Below are 22,049 nucleotides of genomic sequence, written 5' to 3' on the forward strand. Positions count from 1 at the left end.
CTGCAGACGCACCTAAATGTTCTTGGTTGAGCCTCCGGTTAGTTGTCACCAGCTACAGGTCAACAGCTGGCTTTGGGTCAAATGTCTCTGTGGTCTACCTTGACAGATGAATGTGCATCATGGTTGAGAGTTGAGCATTTGTCAGACGAGATCTGTGTGCAAATGTGCACAAGGGAGTCTGACTGGAGCAAGTTGCCGGACTTTTGGTACAACGCCATTGTACATAACCACGTTGGCAGCAACCCCGTCTGTGCACACAGTGACCAACTTTGTTGTCCAGTCATCCAGTCCTGTGTTCTCGAAAAGCCTCACAAGTCTGTCTGTTATGGCCTGCGCAGTTCGGTCAGCACCCAGTTCAATCAGTCCAAGAAAGTCCGATGTAAACTCTCTGTTGCTAGTCACAGACACAATGTAAACAATTTCCTGCTTAGCTTTTGTGATGCCCTCAGATCCATCAAAAAGCATCCCCCAAAATTCGGCAGACTGTACTTTGGCTCGTAACTCCCCACTGGTGGTGTGAGCGATGCTCTGCATGATCTGTGTGCCCCCTTCATGTGAATTAGACGCACATCCGACATTTACTCCTAGCCGCTTCAATAATGGAGTATCCTCGGAATATGAAGACATAGGGCGTGCATGCTTAGCTTTATGGAAGGTGAGGAGAAAAATATTAAACAGAGCTTGCCGCTGTTCTTCATTTTTTTTCTTGTCTTGCTGTCTGTTAAGTGGGCGACTGGACATTTCTTCACAGCTAGCTTGTTTATTAGCAATGACTTGTGCCACATTCACATGTTCCTTATGTCATGGCGAATGGGGTGTGGAGGAATTAAATGAGGATCCAAGCACAGGCACTTGTAGATGTGAAGGAGGTTTATTGAAAAAATAAAGCACAAGGTTGAAATGGCAAAATGGAATCAAAACTAATCTATATTGGGACCAGTGTTGGTCAAGTTACTTGAAAAAAGTAATCAGTAACTAATTACTGATTACTTCCCCAAAAAAGTAATCCCGTTACTTTACTGATTACTTATTTTCAAAAGTAATTAATTACTTAGTTACTTAGTTACTTTTTAAAAACACGATTTACAACCTGAAGAGGTGATAAAGCGATAGATCTTTCAGCCCAATTCTACTTTTTCTACATAATCCATCATACAAAATGTAATCAAATGGAAAAGTCTCTTTTTTTAACTTGTTTTATCATTTTTAATCTTTTAACTTTATGCATCAAGCAAAAATTTAATTATATGCAACATTCTCTGAGTTGAATAAATGAGTTTAACATTTAAACCTATTTCCTACACATTCCAGCACATAAAATAAAATAATTTTTTGTGTTTACACTCACTCTTTCAAATAGATGCAAGTAAAACACAGCAGAACATAAATAAAGTCAAAGACTCAGCGGTCCTGTTGCTCTATTTTCACCTGTAAAGCAGGACTGCAGTAGGCGGAGGTTTACCCTGGTGCAGGTGTGCAGCGGTCAGTGGAAGGATACGGCAGTGTCTCTGTGAGTTTCCCATTACGTCGTTGCGCTCTTGGTGCTTCCTTGGAAGTTTAGGGGTTTTTTTCGCTGTAAAAAGAAGTTTTCTTCCCACGCACGATGGACGCTAATGTTTTTGTCACTTTTTATGGAATCAAACTCAAAGTAAGGTCAGTACTTCCACGCTTTAAACGCTGCATGCTCATACTCTCTCCCGCACTCGATATGTGATCCATTGTTGATCTGCACACAGCTGTTGTCACTAACAGCGCACTCGCTTACGTCACTGTCGTGAGACATTCTTGCAAAAAATCACGGTTTTAGTAACGCAGTAACGCAGCGTTCCTACGGGAAAGTAACGGTAACCTAATTACCGATTTTGCAATAGTAATCCCTTACTTTACTCGTTACTCGAAAAAAGTAATCAGATTACAGTAACGCGTTACAAGTAACGCGTTACTGCCCATCTCTGATTGGGACCAACTAAACTACTGAACAGCAAACATAAACACGAACATGAAGGAAGGTGAGCAGATGAACCTGAAGGCAGCTGGGCGGCAGACTGAACTGCGGAGATGATTGTGGTGGAGGTGTAACAGGTGGTGGAGTGGCTGACCGAACAGAGGGTTGTGACGGAAAAATAAGTTCAGAAACAACTGTTTCAGTGAGGTTTCCCTCTTTCCCTGAATGAACCAATGCAGGGGAAGAAACAGGCAACAGAGTGAACACAATTGCTAACACTTAGTGTGGGCTCAGAAGTGACAGTCTTTGAGGCGATGGTCATGGGTGATGCAGAAAATCCATCATTATTCTTAGTGGAAACATAAAAAAATAGCCCCAGAATAAACAATTACAGAGCCAGAAGAAACAGAAAATGTGTCCTTTTCACTCACCACAGCTGGCTGCTTTAACATCCTCAAATCTGGCTGTGGGGTGACGCGAACGTCGCTTCCTCCTTGGAGATGGCTCCGACGGGCCGGTTAACTCCACGTCCCGCAGTTCAGACCGCACATCCTCCTTTGAGGCAAGCGGTAGCGGCGGGGGGTGGAGAAGATGAAGTTCGTGGAGAATGAAATCCTGAACGAGCGGGTGCAGTGAGTCCAATAGTCAGGAGTGACTGGAAATGAGTTGCTGTAGCCTGGCTTCCACAGCGCTGAGAAATCCCTCTCCCTCATGCTCCAGCCATAGGTTGACCAACCGTGAAGCAGAGTCAATTATGACCTCCTGAAGCTCCTTGGGTGGGGCGAATGCTGCTGGATCCATAATGTGGCTGGTCTGTACTGTCATGGCGAATGGGATGAGACATGTGGAGGAATTAAATGATCCAAGCGCAGGCACTCGTAGATGTGAAGGAGGTTTATTGAAAAAAAAATAAAGCACAAGGTGGAAATGGCAAAACGGAACCAAAACGAATCTATACTGTTAGCATGGTGATTGAGGACTCCCAACCATTTAGCATTGTGGAGGACAAAGGATTCAAAAGATTTGTTAAATCATTCAATCCTAGCTATGTTCTCCCCACTAAAAAGGTCATAAAAGCAGTGAAAATTTAGTTTTTACAGAATAAAATGTGAACAGGCAGGACTGTGTAGCTACCCTACACACTGCTTCACAGCCACGTCGTACTTTTAAACAAAATATTTTTTCTTACCTTTAGGCCCTGAAAGTCATGGTGGAGGCCAGGTACCAGAAGATGAAGGAGAAAGCTAAGGCTAGCATTGAGAAGGCAGCAGCTGTGAGTCTGACATCAGATATGTGGACCTCCATCAACACAGAGGCCTATCTTGCAGTCACCTGCCATTTTGTTGATGAGTCCAACACATTAAACACCGTTGTTTTAGGAGTGCAATATTTTCCTAATGCACACACTGCAGAAAATATTGCACAAGTGAAAGGCTCACTCATGACAGAATGGGCAATTACTGACATAGTTACATGCCTAGTAACAGATGGGGCTGCCAATATGGGGGCTTGTGCAAGGGAGCTACGACTCAAACATGCCATATGCATAGCTCACACCCTGAACTTAGTGGTGAAGAAGGCCCTTGACCAGACCCCTGAGCTCTCTGACATCTGAGCCAAGTCCAGGAAGATCGTGGGATATTTCAGGAGCAGTACCACTGCAAAGGTAAGTTCTTAAGTGGCTTAATTACAGTTTCTTTAATGCTACTCAAGTGTATAGTTCTGCTCCCTTGACAATCTAATGTATGCTTTTTTAATTGTATTTTGTAAGGAGAGGCTTTCAGTGGTGCAGGAACAACTAAGGAAGCCTCAACTCAAACTAATACAGGAGGTGGAAACCCGCTGGAACAGCACTTGTAATATGCTGCAAAGACTGTTCGAGCAAAGGGAGCCAGTGGGTGCTGCTTTGGCAAGTCTCACAACAGACATCCCACCTATTTCATCTGAGGAATTTGGTATAATTTCAGAGTGAATAGAATAATCCTTTAATTGTCCCACAAGGGGAGATTTGGGTATAACAGCAGCAAGAAAACACATATACAAACAAACAGTACACAAGACACAGAACATACACAATTTTTACATATTTACATGAAGGACAATGGTTACCAAAAACTGAGTACCATACTGTTGTTAAATTAAATAAAATTAAATACAGATAAGAGGCAACCCTGGTTATAGTGTGAATCGGTTGATAAAATAGTGCAAGATACAGCGCTGATGTAAACATCTATGTTTGTTGGGAGCAGTTCTGATTGTACAGTCTGACAGCTGCAGGGAGGTAGGACCTGCGGAAACGCGTGTCTGGTTGTCCTAGCACCATTTAACGATGCAACCACTGAGCTCTCTCAGGAAAAAAAAAAAAGAGTGTCTGGGTCAAAGGACATACCTTTACTCACTATGCTTGTTCATTGCCTCAATGAACAAATGGAGAAATCACCATCCATTGGGTCTTCTCTGGCTCAGAAGCTGAGGATGCTATTGAGAGAGAAGCTGGATAAAATACAAACCATGAGCATTATGTTCCTTGCAACACTGCTGGACCCAAGGTTCAGAAAACTCAGCCCTGCAAGAGCTAGCGAAGCAGAAAAAAGACTGAAAGCCGAATGTTCTTCCGTAATGAGGGCCTCCACCACCTCCTCTTCCTCCGCACTACCACCACAGCCATCAACGTCACAAACTGTTGAGGCTGTTTCCCACGGTACTATTGTTATTGCATTTGAGTTGCATTTATATAAACTGATTGTTGGGTTTTCCTCTGTATCTATTATTGTACGATCTACTGTACAATATAAAGCGCCTTGAGGCTACTGCTGTTGTGATTTGGCGCTATATAAATAACAATTAATTGAAAATTGAATTGTTAGTATCACATAAAAACTCTCCTTATTGTTTAGGTAACAACCTGTGCCGTCGCCTGGATGAAAGTGTCAGGCAGACACAGACACAAAATGTAACAGCAGATGCGAATATTGAGGTCCAACGGTACATGATGGAGCCAAATATTGGAAGGCTGGAGGACCCCTTAAATACTGGGAGAGACAAAAATATGTCTATCCTCACTTATATAAGTTAGCACTGACATACCTGTGTACCCCTGCCTCATCTGTGCCCTGTGAGCAAATGTTTTCAAAAGCAGGGGAAATATTGTCCAAAAAAAAGAAATCGCCTACAACCTGCCACAGTGGATAAACTGTTGTTTTTAAATAAAAACCAATGATGTGTCCCCTAAACACTAATCACTGTCAATACCTCAACGTTACAAAAGCACAACCACTGTCCATACCTCAACCACACCTCACAGTAAATGATCATTTCCATTTTAAGCATTTCCAAATAATCATTTTCCATACTGCCAGTATAAATATACACAGTATACTGCCATCACTACAATATACATGTTTACACACTCCTTTTGTTGTTGACATTTACAGGCTGTGTGCAAAATGCCACACTCTTTAAATTCATGCCAACTAATATTTTTACGTCCAGTAGATGTCCTACTAGAGCAAATGAAGCTTCAAGACGCTTTGCGCTGGGGTGAACCAGTTGGATGAAAAGCTTCAGTGCTTCATGAAGCTTCATCTGCCCATCACTACTGAACAGCAAACATGAACACAAACATGAAGGAAGGTGAGCAGATGAACCTGCAGGGTGAACACACGGTTGAAACACAGACAGACCAGCAACCTGCACACGAGAGGACACGACTTAAATACACGCAGAAGAACACCTGGAGATTACACACAGGTGGGGAACACAGCTGGAAGTAATTGACGAGATGAGACAAGAGAAGCTAAACTGAATACACTCACATAAGACACGGACCTTCACAATAAAACAGGAAACAAGAAGCATCTACACAAAGACCCAGACTAGACACTATACTAAACCTACAGGAATCACGAGGGCACCAGAACAAAACCTACATTAAACATGAGACACAAAACCTAAAAACAAATCCCTTAACAAGAATAAACAGAAACAAAGAATTCTACTAATAATCAACAAAGCACAAGAATCAGAATACAATCCAAAATGAAACCAAAACATAAGAACTCAAAATGCTGGGTCAAAATGACCCAGAACCGTGACACCTTACTTTTTTCATGTTTGTCAAATAAAGGATGGTTAAAATTCTTTGAGCCTTTAAAAAACACACCTGCTAGATGTGGATGGGTGTGGCAAATCTTGCACCACATTTCAGTGTGCTCATTGTTAGCTTCAAGCCACGGCACATCTTGGAGCCACTTTTCTCTGGCTCCAGTTGGTGTTTCTTAGCTAGTGGCGGCACACCAAAGAAGCTGCTTAATGTCTGTTGTTTTTTGGACATTTAGCTGGTGACAAGCAACACATGTAAGGTTAAATGAGACAGTCAAGTACGCAAAGTGTCACTACGCATTCCTAATTTTTGTCACGCATGCGTACCTGCGTACCAGTCATATGCACCCCTGTCTATAACACACAGCCAAACAACTACTCACTCAATAACCACTATCAAATTATCATATCTATTCAACCTAACATACATGGTTTAGGTCATTGGGAGGAAGCTGGAGTACCTGGAGAAAACACACACATGCGCAGTTAACCCTTGTGTGGTGTTTGTATTTTTGTTACTCAGCCAGTGTTCATGGGTCTGGTGGACCCGCTAGAGTTTTGGCTTTCCAAATTAACACTATCAAACAATTTTATGTTAAATTACTCAACAGAAGTTTACTTCATCCCAATTACAAGACATATGAACAGCAAACATGGTTAATTTTTTCCCTTTACCTTTGTTAGATCACATTTATGAATTAATGTGCTTCTCGTTTTTCTTTTATATAAAATGTTATAAATAAATCAGTTATAATCAAATGGAGTGAGTGGAAAGACACAACACATTTACACGTGAAAAAATAATTAATTGTTTAATTTTTCTTTTGAAAAAAACTGAACACGGGTCTCACAGACCCGAACACCATACAAGGGTTAAAAATGCAAACTCAGCCAAGGCTTTAAACCAGAACCCTTCTGGCTGTGAGACAACAGTTCAAACCACCACACTACTGTGCCACCCATGGTAACTCATATTATAATTGATAATATAGGGACAGAAGTATGTCCTGGAATACAAAAAACATATTCCACAATCTGTACTTACTTACCTAATTCTCTCCCTAACAATCAACAATACAAATTCTCCCAGCCCCCAGAAAAACTGGGTTATCATTTCCACACTGGTTAGCATTTACTCTGTCAAGTTTGTCGTTATAACTAATAACTATCCATCCATCCCATCCATCCAAGTTTGTACAGTTCTATACTGTAAACAGAGCCAATTTTACACTGTATAATTTCCATAGGATTTATTAGTTTCAGATTTTTTTAGTCATATCATATGATCTGATTTATTCTGTACTGCTAAACGAAACAATGTTTGGTTTCTCAAACTGTCCATAATTGCTAGTGATAAATTCATTGGTTTCAGGATGCACCTTCTGCATCTTCAAACAAAAAATCAGAACAAAAGTATAATAATTAAATAAATTTTTCAGAAGAAAGCTACATCTTGATACATGCTTGATTACCGGCCAGTTGCACTGACCTCGGTAGTAATGAAGGTGTTTGAGAGGCTGCTGAAGAACATCATCTCCTCCTCCATCCCAGACACCACAGATCCGCTGCAGTTCGCCTACAGATCCAACAGATCTACACACCACTCTCAGCCATGTGGACAAGAAACAGGGTAACTATGTGCGAATGCTGTTTGTTGATTACAGTTCAGCGTTTAACACAATAGTGCCCTGCAGACTGTTCACAAAGCTGAGGGATCTGGGACTTAACAGCCGTCTGTGTGCATGGGTGTTGGACTTCCTCACTGGCAGAACTCAGGTGGTGAGGGTGGGCAGGTGCTTCTCCAACAGCATCACCATCAACACAGGAGCACCTCAGGGATGTGTCCTCTCGCCACTGCTCTACTCCCTCTACACTTCAGACTGTGTGGCCACCCATGGCTCCAACACCATTGTGAAGTTTGCTGACGACACAGTGGTGTTGGGTGCCATCTCCAACAACGATGAGGCGGCCTACATGGATGAAGTGAAGAATCTGGCATCGTGGTGCCAGGACAACCACCTCCAGCTGAACGTCAGCAAGACCAAGGAGCTGGTGGTGGACTTCAGAAGGGGTCAGCACAGAGACTACAAGCCCATTATCATCAATGGAGCTCCAGTGGAGAGGGTGCAGTCCTTCAAGTATCTTGGTGTCCACATCTCCTCAGACCTGACATGGGCTGCCCACATTCAGGTCCAGACCAAAAAGGCTAGGTAGCGCCTGTATCACCTACGACAACTGAGGAAGTTCAGGGTCTCTCCAAAGATCCTCAGGATTTTCTATACAGGCGCTGTGGAGAGCATCCTCACACAGAACATGACATCGTGGTTTGGGAACAGCTGTGTGAAGGACCAAAAAGCTCTCCAGAGAGTGATCCGTACAGCAGAACGCTGCTGCAGGATTGCTCTCCCCCCGCTTCAGGACACCTACACCAGGAGATGCCGGACTAGAGCAGCGCAGATACTGAAGGACCCGTCCCATCCAGGCAACAAACTGTTCCAACTTCTGCAATCTGGTAGAAGGTTCCGCATCTTCCGGGCAAGGACAGAGAGACTCAAGAGGAGCTTCTATCCCCAAGCCATCCGGGCCCTAAACACACACACCCGCCCTCTCACATCATCTATAATTGAATGAGTCAGGACTCTTCCAGACACTAAACCAAGGCACAATGTACATTTCAATTCCTTTAATTTTAAATATGTTTATATTGTCTATCCTGTAAAATAGTCAGATGTCTATTCATATTAATGTACAGAATTCACCTGCTTGCTACTACTACTGCACATTCACCCAATATATATATATATATATATATATATATATATATATATATATATATATATATATATATAATGTTTTTCCTCTACACCCCCCCCCAATTTTTTTGCACATGTTGAGGAGCGTGTCAGGCTACATTTCACTGTGTGTTATACTTGTATAACTATGCATGTGACAAATAAAGAAACTTGAAACTTGAAATGCTGGTTTAACATAAGGATCTAAAATATGTCACACTATGTTGTTGGTTGAATCTCAGATTTGTTTAACCTATGCAGATGTAAGTGTAAAACCATTGCTTCAGTGGTGGACCTTGGCTGGTGGTGTGTGAGGAAACATGTTTTGCCTTATAGTGTACCTTTTCTTCAAATAAATAACTAAATACTTTTTAAAAGAGGAATTTCCTATAAACAAACAAATGTAATAAAACTCAGTCCTTCGTCACTGTAAATGTTTCACTGAAATTCCATCAAAAAAAGTCTGAACTCTCATCACCTGACCACTTTTTATCCAATGAGCTGTTTTTCACCCCTCCCCCCTCACTTCGTGACTTCGAGTTGAGGAGTAGCAACACTTTGCTGGTGTGGAGAAGCCAACAGGTAGCTTTAAACTTTCAAATTTTGCCAGCTTTGTAGCCCAGCAACCAGTCAGATTTAGTTTTCTTGAGGTTTTTCTTTGGTGTATATTCCTTGATTAAGTTTTGTATTTCAGTGTAATTCTCATGCTAAAGCTAGCCTTTTTTGATGACACGTGTATTTAATTAGTCAAGGTTAAATACCTAGTCTAACGCACACCTTTTTAGTTAAACTGTAACATTTGAAAATACTCAGATGTTATTATTTATTCATCCCACTGTCTCCAGATTTTAAGCAATGCTGAAATATAGGTGACACGTTATTAATGAGACATTTCAGATAAGATAAGCTAACATTTAACTCTCTGGAGTGCAGATTATATGGCCAATTTACGGTGTATCAGAAACATGCGTATATGGCGTATAGTCTTTTAAAATATGTTGATAGGCCAAGTAAAACCAGAGTTATGATACATAATTTAAGCTTTTTCCTGAAAACTGTTTTTACGTTTAGTGCAGGAAAATATAAAAACGGTATTTTCTATACATTATTGCCTCTCCTTTCCTATTGTGGTGGATAAATGAACATGAGCCGATCAAACAATTAAATCAAAAGTAGTCAAAAACAGCCAATTATACCCTTGGCTCCAGAGGGTTAAGAACACCTGTACGAGATCAGTTTTCACTGTAAACTATTTTCCTGAAATATTACATAAATTGTACTTTTTTTTTCTTTTTCTGAGACAGTGAATTGCAATGCAGCCCCCGAGAGCAAAAAGTAAACCGAAAGATGAAGCAGTAAAATTTGCATCTTTGGGGCAGGACAAAGATGGATTTGAAGTGAAATGCATAAATTCAGTAAAAGGTGAGGTACTAGGATACTTGTTGAGGATTTTTGGCACAGTCATAAGTTTAACCATTGCAGTAGACCAATGTTGAAATTTTCTATTTTCTTTGTAAGGTTGAGGAGTGTTTACTAGGTGCAACTATAACAAAGGAGACGTTGTAACCCAGAAGGAATATGAAAACAGAACAAGATTGTACCATGACGCCTTAAAGGTTTTTCTTTTTGAATTCCGGTACAATGGAAAACAATTATGGTATGTAAATTAGAATAATTAATTTTTCAGCCTACTTTTTGCAAAAAGTTATGACGACCACATTAAGACAAACTGCTAGTTTGTTACAAATCCATATAATTAAAAATGTAATCAAATTGTTCAGCCTTTTTATAAAGCTTGTGTAATTTTGTGTCTTACATTTTTTGTTGTTTCAGCATTGATGCAGCCAGAGGGGATGGCTCCTTGGGCAGACTGGTGAATGACGATCACGTGAGCCCAAACAGCAAAATGAGGACAATCACAGTAAATGGAGAGCCTCATCTATGTTTATTTGCCATAAAGGACATCAAGCTGGGGGAAGAAACAACATACAACTACAGTGACTCTGACTGGCCATGGAGAGTAAAGGTACATATTTATATTTACATTTATCGTAGTGTAGCTACGTAACTGTATTGTATAGTCTCAACGTATCTGTGTTGAATGGATGTTAATGTACTTTTGTGTTTGCTTGCACAAGGTTTCAGAGCACCCTGACTGTCCTCAAGCTGATGTGCCCATGGCATCGTCGTCCCTTAAAGATGATGAGCAGGTGACTAATTTTCTGCTGTTGTTATTATTGCAACAAGAACACAGCAGAGTTGTTTGGATGTTGAGTGAGGGTGTTAGACACAAGTCCTATAGTGTTGGTTAATGTAAGATACCTACATTATGAGGACTGTGTGTGTTTTGGATGTGTAAGTCTACTGAAAGATGATCTCTTCCACAAAATTTTCCTGATGTTTTCCTTTTTTTTCCTTCCTTTTTTTCTGTAGAGGAGGCAAGGGGCGTGAGACTTTTATCTCTTTCTATCTTCTATCTTAAGACACATTACAGGGTTTTGTAATTGGAAACTGGGTTTTTTGTATGGTTGGTCTGGAAAATTTGTTTGATACTTTGTGGTGCTTGCATGGTCCTTGAGACATGGTGCTTGTAAAGTTCCTCTATAATCTGCACAAGGGACTGGGCATGTAAATGCAGTGTATGTGTTAGCATAGCATATTAATACATGTAGTGTTCTCTTTGTGTTTTTACAGATGACCTCGAGAAGCAACCCCAGAGCAGAACAATATTGAAATTGTTTTTTGGACTGTTGGGCGGATATATTATTGCCATAACTGGTCACCGAAAGGGAGTGATCATCAACATGACTACTGAGGAGGTTGAAATGGCAGAAAAAACTAAGCAGGGTGCTCGCATCATCCGTGTATGTACTAAAACTATATAAATCTAAGTATACATAAACATTTTTTTTTATTCAGCTGAATAAAAATGTATTTTCATGTATTAAGTTAAACAGCACAAAACTCAAAGATACCATGGGCAAGCAGCTGTCCCCCTGTACAAGAATGAGTATACCTGGTTGCAGCATTACAATCATATCAGAGAGTATGTTGAAGGCTGTTCAGAGGAACCGACTTTTTTCCACAGTTCTAGTGGAGGTGTTCTTCATAGACTACCGGTATTTTTCAAGGCAGCCTGGGAGATGATGAATCTGGGGATTGCCCCCCACCTTCAACATGCTACGTTCCTCCACTTACGTGAGAAAACCTTTCATTTTTATTTTTTGACACCCAATGAAGTAGGTTAAAGTGTCATGGGTTTTATTCATGTGGTTTCTTTTTAAAACATTATTCTTTCAGGCCAAGCGACAGTTGGGACGTAAATTTTACGACAGAGTGGCAACATTTATGTGCCATGATGCCATCACAGCCAAAAGATTTTATCAAGGTTATTTAAATAAGCTAAAGTGAAGTCATATATTTATCTATACACTTACATTTATTCATATTTAGTAATATTGCTTTGCACAGCTGAGGACCCTGCAGAGGACACACTCCAGAGCCGAGCACTGACCACCAATGCAATTGCAACATATGCAGCAAGGAAAAGGAAAAGGAGAGAGGACAGAGGATCTGAAAAGGAAGAGCAGCAGTCATCAGGAACAGAGGAGCTTTTAGACAGAACGCTCTTCCAGTGTAGCAGTAACAAGGTATGTGTGCCCTGATTCCCTTGGTAAGAGTTTTGATTGGTTGCACTTCTTTCATATATAATCATTTACTCCATCATGAACAAAACATATTTAATTTGTACCATAAACAGATGGTGAGCCCAGGTCAGGGTGAGGGTGCCGGTAGTGCCAGAGCCACAATAAACGAAACTAAACAGGATTTGAAAAAGGGGGTGGAGCATCTACAAAAAGTGACATACCAGTTGCGCAAGAGAAAAGTATGTAATGTATGTTCTTGTACTTGTTTTTAGTGTTTTCACTGATTACTAATCTTTTAGCTTTTTACTTTTACTTTTCTAAAATCAGATGGTCATCTTTTACAAAAATGATAGGACAGATGTGGGGAAACTCACACAAGAAGACAATCCAGAAGAGGAGGAGGAGGATGAAGCGAGGGAATGGGTTCCTAAGGTGGGCAGGAAAAATCCAGCAGGGTTTCTTCTCCTGCAGTTAAAGATGTAAGTGTTTTGTTTCCAAACATCCATGAAAATGAGTAAAATATATATTTTTCTGCTCTAAAAGCAGTCTGTTAGCTCATCTGACGATGATGGGACAGATGACTGGAAACCCACACAGGATGAATCTGAAGGCTATTCAGAAGAGGAGGAAGAACAAGAACGTAAAAGGATTCCTAAGGTAGCCATGAAAAACAAAACTGGGTGTCCTATGCCACAAAGAGAGGTGAAATTCATCCTCAGTTTCGGTGCTTCCACAATCAATCCATCAAAAATGAGCCAAACATATTGTTGTCTTCTCTGAAAACAGATGGCGGCAGCATCTGAAGAGGATGGGACACATGATAGCAGACCCACACAGGATGAATCTAAAGATGAAGCAGAACATTTGGGACAAATGATTCACAAAGTGGCCATGGAAAAGGTAAAAATTGTCCTCTGTTTCAATGCATTCAACAAAATATGTCTTTGTATTCTTTGACGTCAGATGGTCAGCTCATATGAAATATGCAAGGAGTAAAGGTATTGAAGGTACATGAGTTTAAATACCTGGAGTCAAGCATCCAAAGCAACAAGCAGTGCAAAAGGCCAGGCAGGGGATGGCAGGGCTCAAGATGCTAAGATTTTGTTTGGGAGTGACCAGAATGGAGAAGATTAGAAATGAGTGCATCAGAGAAACAGCTCATGTTGTATGGTTTGGACACAAAGTTAGAGAGGCAAAGCTGACATGATTTGGACATATGTAGAATAGGCATAGTGAATATATTGTTCCATATGGAGCTGCCAGGCAGGAGGGAAAGAGCAAGCCCTTAGAGGGAGTTCAAGGATATAGTGATGGAGGATATAGATAGGGTTGGTATGAACGAGGAGGCGGCTATGGATAGGATAAGATGGAGGCAGATGATCCACTGTAGTGACCCCTAAAGGGAGGAACCAGAAGAAGAAGAACTCAGCTTATTCGAAGAGGATGGAACATGATGGGAAACCTTCACCAGATAAATTCAAAGACAATTCAGAAAAGATGTGTTTGAGGAAGAGGTGAGTTAGCTGCAGTCCATTTTTAGTGAGGTCATGAGGAGGAGTAGAAAGCTGCAGTAAATCTAATGATCGTGCTGGTGTATGTACAATACCAGCAGTGAGTTCTGAGGACTTGGACGGTCCAAAAACTATTTGCTAACAAATCAGCACAGGCACTTATAGTGGTGCACTATTACAAAATGATTTTACTCACAAATAGGGGGCTAAAGTTCATTCCTTGCAGTTTGATTTGTTTCTAAAACCATCAATACCAACATGAAACTGGTTTATAATTTTTTTCCTTCTTCTTGCATTTCTGTGTGTTATATGTACAGGACAGGGAAACGGCGATGAGCTCATTACGATTACAACACCAAATTCCAGTTGTTACATAACAAATCTGAACATTACATCTAGATGAGCTAAAGTAACCTTGTTTTTCTTTGTCGATCATCATTTTTCAGATGCAGCAGGCCTATGTAAGCCAAGACACAGCAATGACTGTGAATAAGAGTTCAGAAAGAAGGGTGATTCACCAAACCAGATGCTTGAAGAGGCTCACTTTTCATCAGTCAACTCTCTTTGAAGACATGATACCAAGATCTGGTAACTGGAAACCAGCAGCTGTAGTAAAAATACACATTTCCTGATGTTTTCCAATGTTTTAAATGAACAGCTAAGCCACTTGATTTGAATTTAACTGAGACTGCAACTTAAAGTCAATGAGAAGTGGTTACACAGATGCTCTTTTACTCAAAAAGTATAGTCAGCCTATCAGAAAATATGCTTAAATCATGATGGGGAAACCCTGAAATGTTGGATCTTACTGTATGTATTCATGTCACATGGTCGCAGCAAATGAGTGAAGTTTCTGCATGGCATCAAAGAATTGAAAATGAATGGTATAAACTCAAGGAACTTTGTTTTTCAACAGAACTGCAAACATGATGTGGTGTATTCGTCAGAGAAGATGTTGAAAAAATGTGCCTTTTGTAATGCACATTTTCCTGCTTTCAAGTTGATTTGCGTGAAATGTAAAGGTGAGTATTCTTGTCCTTTTATTTTAGATGATTGTCAAGATATTACTCTATTAACAAGAGGAAGTTATTACCTGTAATATTTAATTTATTGTTTCTGCTGGCACATTATTTATTCACTTATCTTATGTTTTTTAACTTACTGGCTCTGCTCTACACTACACACCAGCTTTCTTACATTTGTCTGTTTTAATTCTGTCATCTGCCAGTGTATAATAACTTGGGGTACGGTGTGTGAATTCTGCTTAACAGAATGTGAACACATTCATGAGCAAAACATTGTCAGGCTGGCAGCTTTCTAATTCTTATGGAAATATTCAACTCATTTCAATTTTAATCTGATTCTTGTGTCAAATATTAATGACACAAGTTATTCAGTAACCAGTGAAGACATACAAACAGGTTTTAGAAGTAAACTTTTAAGTTCTGCTTTCCTGACTACATCAAGCAGCATTCTGCTTTTAGTATTACCAGCTATTACAGGCCTTTTAATGGAGTAATACCAGTTTGCCAAACTACGGCAAAATAAAACTCCATCTAACCTTCAGTCATTGACTAAAAAAAATGCAACGTGGTCATTATTAGTGGACCATTAAAATCAATTTATGTAAAATAAATATTGTGACACCATTTGTTCCACTACTTTGATACTTTAGTACCAACTCGTCTCGAACATGTACAAGTTAATTACCAATTCTCAAAAACCATCCCTAAACAAATGTCTTTTGTATGATATGTAATTTTTGCTTTTGTTCTGGGAACCTAAAATCATTAAGCTGCATGGAAGTACTGGAATATCTTTTGTAATGTAAATACATAAACACGTTCTGTTTTTCATCTGTCTCGTGTAATCTTGTATCTGGCACAAGTCCTGTTACATCAAAAGCACAAGGTTTGGACTTGAACTGGTAGGTTATTGTAAGATTTTATATTGTTAAATTTTAGTACTTAAAATACATGATGTAGAATTATTTTTCATATTTATTTTTTTTTTCAAGATTAGTGAAGAAACTAGTTCAAGTGAAGAGATGTCAGGGGAAGAATATATACCGCATTCTAGCAGTTACTCAGACAGTTCAGCTGAAATTACCCCCCTACGTTCAAAACCTTTAAATATGCTCATAGTCGAGGATTGCAGTGAACTTTCGCCAGAAATTCAAAAAATCAGAGACAGCACAGAAATTGTCTTGGTTGAAGGGTCAGTGTCTAAAGGTGCAGATACTACAGAGAAGCAGGTGAAAACTTGCTTGCAACTTGCAATCCAAAAAATTATTGTTTCATCTGTGACAAACCACAGTCAAAATTGGCCTGACACTTGAAGACCCATGAGAAGACGAATGCTGAAGTTGCTCAAATTTTAGCACTCCCAAAAAAACCCTCAAAATATCGTAAAAAGATGCTTGAAAAAAATGAGGAATAAGGGTAACTTTAAACACAACACAGATGTTTTAACAAGTAGTAGTGGACTATTAAAACTAAAACGTACATCCAAGAAAAACTATGATGTGAAACAGTATGTGCACTAGTGATGTGCGGATTGATCCTGAAATATTGATTCCTCCGATACCAATCATTCACGTTCTAGAATCCATTCTCACATTGAAATATCGATATTTTAGTAATTTAGAGTAAATTTGTAGTTTATCATTAACAGGAACACAGTGGAAAGGAACTATAACATTGGATTGTCTACATTCAAAGGAACTACTTCCTCTTCCGCCTTTCATAGTCATGTGCGAAATACGGCTGTATAAATGTCTCGCAGCCCCTTGGCGTGCGCACTCACAACAATGGCTGAGCGTAATCGGAGTCATGTGCGGACTTATTTTACCTCCACAAACAGCTGAGACGTGGTTTGCGATACATGTGGCAAAAAGGTGCTCCAAGAGTGAGGTGTTGTGGCCATACGCTCACCGGACCTGGAGTACCTGATGATCAAGTGCCGGCCATTCTGGCTACCGACCGAATTTACAGCAGTGATTATTACGGCTGCTTACATTCCCCCACAAGCCGACACTGACCGAGCACTCATGGAACTGTACAGCGCGATCAGCAGTGAGGAAACCGCACACCCAGAGGCGACGTTTATCACAGCCGGAGAGTTTAACCCTTTAAAGCCAGTCGGAGCGGAGACGCTCCCTTTTGCGTAACTATTTTTAAATCCCGGTAGCTCTGCAACCACATAAGCTAGCGCAATAATTTTTTTTGCATATGAAACCGGAGGAGTTGTACTTACATCTTATGCCATCAGCTTGTCCTGGTCACAGTTTCCTTCCACATATAGCTTTGCAAAAACTGCATAAAAAGCACTTGCAGCAACAAAAACATAATATTCCAGAAACATGCTTTGCCGATCCGATCAGCTGTTTGTAACACTTCCTATGTCCATCAGCACGAACTATCGCATGTCCGCCATGTCCTGCCCGAAACCGGAAGTGACGTCATTTTGCGGAAATGTAGTTTTTTACCATCAGGGCCTCATGAGCCTATACTGGTGTTTTTAAAACTTATGTTTGACATTATGACTTTCTGTGTCATTTCTGGGATGCTTAGGACTCATATTGCACTGCTGGAAATAGTTTATTTTGATGCATATGCTGTTTTTTTTTTTTGGAAATTTGCCTGAATCTTACAGCAAACGTTTTCATCTGATGTAAAATGTATAGAAATCCATTACTGTACATAGTAATTTTTTTTAGGGTCCCATCATATTTTCTTCAGAAGTAGCTAAGTACTGTATATGATGCCAGTATTTTCCCACATTTTCTAGATACTGTACCAGTACTGTGTGTAAAATGCCATCAAAAAGTCAATTATTAAGTTGTATTCTTTCTCACCTGTCTTTCTGTCTCCTTTCACTTTTTAAAGGTTGCCATGTTAGAAAAATATTTTGCCCTGCCATACTGTTTATTGATGTGGCAAATGAATGGTTTATGAAAATATATCTAAATCTGTCATCAGTAATGATCACGTCTCACCTCTAGTCTTCTCTGTCTTAATTTCAGGTTTTCACCCTGTGTTGTAGATAGTTCAGGAGGTTAACTCGACCAAGCAGTCTACTTTCGGGTACTGTTTAGTACTGTTTAGGATGGTGTAGGTTTAAGTTTATTAGATTGATACATATATACCAACAAGACAGTGTACATCACTGTGACAACAGCGTTTGTTTTCATTCAAAGGCTTTATGGTTTTTCCTATAGTACCTGGTGGGCTGGTCTCTAGTCTAAATGCCCGGGCCGATTTTTGGCCCAGTCCAGCCCTGAATACATCTAACTTAGAACATGAATTTATTTTAGGTCTTTGTAGTTATTGGCCTACTTGGTGAAAACCCTGCACAATACTTTATTATTATTATTATTATTATTTAATTTGAAGATTTATCTGACCTATTCACCATGGTCATGAAGTCCTGTTAACTTGTGGAAAAACAAACTGAGCATTTAAACCGAACTGATTTTCTAATATATATTGGAAGAAAATTGGAGAGGGATAAATATGCCCCAGCACTGATAAGTGAAATTTCAATAGCAAGTTGTTGTTGTTGTTAATGAAAAGGAGAGAGAGAGAGAGCGAGAAAGGATAAAAAGCCGTTCAGGGTGCTGGATAGTTTCTGACCTCCAGGCATTTTTATGACAAGCCTGATAAAGATATTAATTGCTCTGACAATGTATGTGCAACATTTTCTTTAGATTGGTTCATTTGGTCTTTATCTCACCGTTCTTGACTTGCCCACCCTAACGTAACGTAATATAATGATTGGACACTGGGGAAAATAACCTGTTAGAAAACAGCGGAATCTTGCAGGATGTTAAACTTAAAGCAGACTTGCATGTAAAACATTGATTTTAGCCACATCACAAAAAACTCAAAGCCTGTTATTGCATTACATTCTGTTAGGTTCAGAAATTAAATCTAAAAAAAAACTGTTAGTGTGACACTCTGTTGTTTATGTAAGAAGTCTCTTTGTGTGTCTGTTTCCTTTGTTTCCCTCTTTTATGGTTTTTCTGCTCCACCCTCATTAGTGTGACAACTACAGGTGACACTAATGAGGGTCGAGCTGTTGAAGGTGTTAAAGGTTGTTAACGATTGTTTTCACCTTTCACGGTTGTTTTCATGTGTCCAATCACTGGTGCATATGGTCTCCACCTTATCATTTATCACTCTGTTCTCCTTGTGCATGTTTACCCATGTTTTTATTTTTATCAACTCTTTGCATTTTGTATATTTTTTCAAGTTACTTTCGTCACTAAATACTTTATTTGCATTGCTTAGGAATTCTTACAATACACAAGAATGAAAGTTTTTAGGAGTCTTTAGAAAAACTAATTGGAAAGGAAATCGAAGAGTTGCATTTTCTGGTATGTATGTGTCCATTGCAGAGAGTAAGTCCACATAATGACCAGCTTTTCTCTCCTGGCTTGTCTCACAGCTGATTCACATTCTAAAAATCAGCAGTGTCTACTCTCATGTTGATGTACAGTAACACAGTGATATGAGGACAGCTTACCTCACTGTTACGCTTCTTGGCCAGCTTCACTTCTTCAGCTTAAAATAGATCCGACGGAGCTCAGCTGCACTCAAACAAAATGAATAAAAATGACCAAACTAGAGTCAAAGTGTTGATTTTTGATTATGCTGATGCAAACTGCTCATCACTTCTTTGATAAAACAACAAAAAACAAAGTTTTTACAAACATTACATATTCACTTTTAAAAAGTTGATATGACTTATCATCAATGATTGATTCAACATTATGCACGAGTTTATTCTTTGTGTTTCAAAGTCTTTGGGCATCTTCATGTGACAAATCTATTTTGGTGCATTGAGCCAGTAGAGATTTGAATTAAGCTAAATTTATGCTGTAAGATTTTTTCATATAGAATATATTTTTTGTTGCCCCCAAAAACATTTTAACAAACTGACTGTGATTAAGATTTTAATAATAAAAGATAATATTACAATTATTTTAACCATTTTGTTTCATTTAAACTAAAATTTGTTTTCAGGTATTTTTTCAGGTAACTGATTAATTTTCTAGTAGACCGATCATTCACGCTTAAGAGGATAGAATTGCCCATAAATACTGATTCTGAGCCACAAGTGATTTTTATTAAATAACACTTAAGTACATTTGATTTTTTTTCTGACTCTGGTGCTGCTTCTTTAATAGTTTCCTTTAAGTGGCACCTATGTTTTCCCATAGTTTTTCCCACTCTCACATTCACTTCTGTCCTTTAATGTGTAGAACAGTGTGTAGCTTTTTTGCATGTCTGAAAACGGCTGACTGGTTTAGACCAGGCATGAACTTTAACCCCTCTTTTGAGGTCTTTAGCTACAGAGAGCTGTTGAGACTCGTTGACTCAGCCAGCCCTGAGACGAATACATTAGTGATGGGTCGTTCGCGAACGAAATGGCTCTTAGAGCCGACTCTTTGACGTGAACGACGCGAGCCGGCTCCTTATCGCGAGCCGTCACGTGGGTTTTTTTTTTTTTTTTCCTTTCTCTCAGCCTCTCTCTCGCACTTTTTTCCCGCTTCACTCTGCACGCGGGCCTTGTGCTTTACGCTGGGCAGAGGGGGGAGGGGCGGTAGTTACACTCAGTAGCACAGGAACAGAGCCAGAGAGAGAAAGAGAGGCAGGGACAACAACATTAGAAAGGTATAGTAATCATCCACAACTATTTTCGGTTGCAGATGATAAAGGATTGAGAAAGTTTATTCATGCAGGTCCATATGACAGAGAATATGCATGTTCTTTTAGTTTTCATATTATAATTTATATTTAATTGTGTTGTGGTTTGCAGTGTTTTGTGTTCTTTTCACTTTAAATTTGTGAAAGGAAAAAGCTGAAAATTTAAATAGTTAAAACTTGAAATGTGAATAGTTGATTTTTGTATTATATGATTTATTTATTACATTTTATGCGGAGTGAATAAATAAAAGTATATTTACGGTGGCCCCTAGAGACAAAGCACATACAAACTTCAAATCACGTACGAACTCTGAAGCATGTACAAACTCCAAAACACGTAAAAACACGTACAAACTCCAAAACACGCAAAAACTCCAAAACATGTAAAAACACGTACAAACTCCGAAGCACGTAAAAACTCAGAAGCATATAAAAACTCAGAAGCACATAAAAACTCAAAACACGTACAAAAGAGAACAGAAGTGCTCCAGGATGCTGGGCGCAGTGTTGAGCCTTTGTTATCTTTTGGCTACACAAGCCAGCAAGTACCAACGACCGGATTTGGTGTGTGGTAATAACAGGTAAATGAACTTTTTTTTAAAATTATTTGAATATATATGAGTGCCTGTGTATAAATACACAAACAATACACACATGCTTTCAATTGTGTAATTTAAGTGATCTAGTAGCTCTGCTTTGGAAGTTCAGTTCATGCTAGAAATGTGTTTTGGAGTTTGTACGTGTTTTGTCTCTAGGGGCCACCGCATATATTTATATATAAACATATATAAATAAAACCACTTGTTTTTACGTTAGTAATTCCTTTTGTGCATAATTTTATATTATTGTTAATAATAAATTAATTAAAGCAACAAAACAACCTGAAGAGCCGGTTCGGAGCCGAAAGAGCCGGCTCTTTTTAGTGAGCCGAACCGAAAGAGCCGGATCTCTAAAAAGAGCCGGAAATCCCATCACTAGAATACATGTAGATTGCAAACAGCAGATAAAGGTTATGCAGGTTTTGTTTAATTCACAGTTGTACAACGCCCTCTCGTCCCTGCTTTCTCTGTTTCTTTGTTATGCTAGTGCATCATTAAAAAGATGTTTGCAGTGGTTTTGGTGGGAGAAAGTGGTCGATACTTCTGTTAAAACCATCTCACATTCTCCCGTCATTTACTTTTTTCTAACTGGCTCTGCGGGGGAGAATCAGTTTTCAGTTAGATGTGTGTTATAATGTTAAACTGTTATTTTGTTATTATCTTATTTGTAATACTTTTGTATGGTTTCATGGGGGAAATTAATTAGAGAGCATTAAGCTTGTTATCGTATTTCTATTTAGGACT

The 22,049-nt window shown here is 39.4% G+C and overlaps 1 protein-coding gene and 1 long non-coding RNA gene across 4 annotated transcripts; both read left to right on the forward strand.

Annotated features, from left to right (window-relative positions):
- The first annotated feature begins 9,074 nt into the window (after window positions 1–9,074).
- On the forward strand, window positions 9,075–11,702 carry LOC113032380 (uncharacterized). Its single transcript, XR_003273864.1, has 5 exons — window positions 9,075–9,420; window positions 10,143–10,260; window positions 10,357–10,495; window positions 10,672–10,864; window positions 10,977–11,702. It is a non-coding gene; the product is annotated as an uncharacterized LOC113032380 (long non-coding RNA).
- A 92-nt stretch (window positions 11,703–11,794) lies between these two features.
- LOC113032379 (mitotic apparatus protein p62-like) lies at window positions 11,795–15,504 on the forward strand. Of its 3 annotated transcripts, XM_026185285.1 has the most exons (9): window positions 11,795–12,036; window positions 12,139–12,226; window positions 12,310–12,488; window positions 12,599–12,724; window positions 12,813–12,917; window positions 13,029–13,142; window positions 13,272–13,385; window positions 14,443–14,584; window positions 14,913–15,504. In XM_026185285.1, the coding sequence occupies exons 1-9, from the start codon at window positions 12,016–12,018 to the stop codon at window positions 14,924–14,926; spliced, it is 903 nt and encodes a 300-aa protein (XP_026041070.1). In that variant the 5' UTR covers window positions 11,795–12,015; the 3' UTR covers window positions 14,927–15,504. The 3 variants fall into 3 exon arrangements, with proteins under 3 accessions (XP_026041070.1, XP_026041069.1, XP_026041067.1); XM_026185284.1 differs by having other exon boundaries at window positions 12,033–12,226; window positions 13,032–13,142; window positions 14,913–15,502; XM_026185282.1 differs by having other exon boundaries at window positions 12,034–12,226; window positions 14,913–15,043.
- Window positions 15,505–22,049: the final 6,545 nt, after the last annotated feature.

The sequence above is a fragment of the Astatotilapia calliptera genome, chromosome 11 (genome assembly GCF_900246225.1).
Source record: "Astatotilapia calliptera chromosome 11, fAstCal1.2, whole genome shotgun sequence".
Lineage (NCBI taxonomy): Eukaryota > Metazoa > Chordata > Actinopteri > Cichliformes > Cichlidae > Astatotilapia > Astatotilapia calliptera.

Coding starts and splice junctions, on each gene's coding strand:
- LOC113032379 (XM_026185282.1), top strand. CDS start 12,106: ATGTGGTTTCTTTTTAAAACATTATTCTTTCAGGCCAAGCGACAGTTG. Junction 12,489..12,598: donor TCCAGTGTAGCAGTAACAAG/GTATGTGTGCCC, acceptor TACCATAAACAG/ATGGTGAGCCCAGGTCAGGG. Junction 12,725..12,812: donor ACCAGTTGCGCAAGAGAAAA/GTATGTAATGTA, acceptor TTCTAAAATCAG/ATGGTCATCTTTTACAAAAA.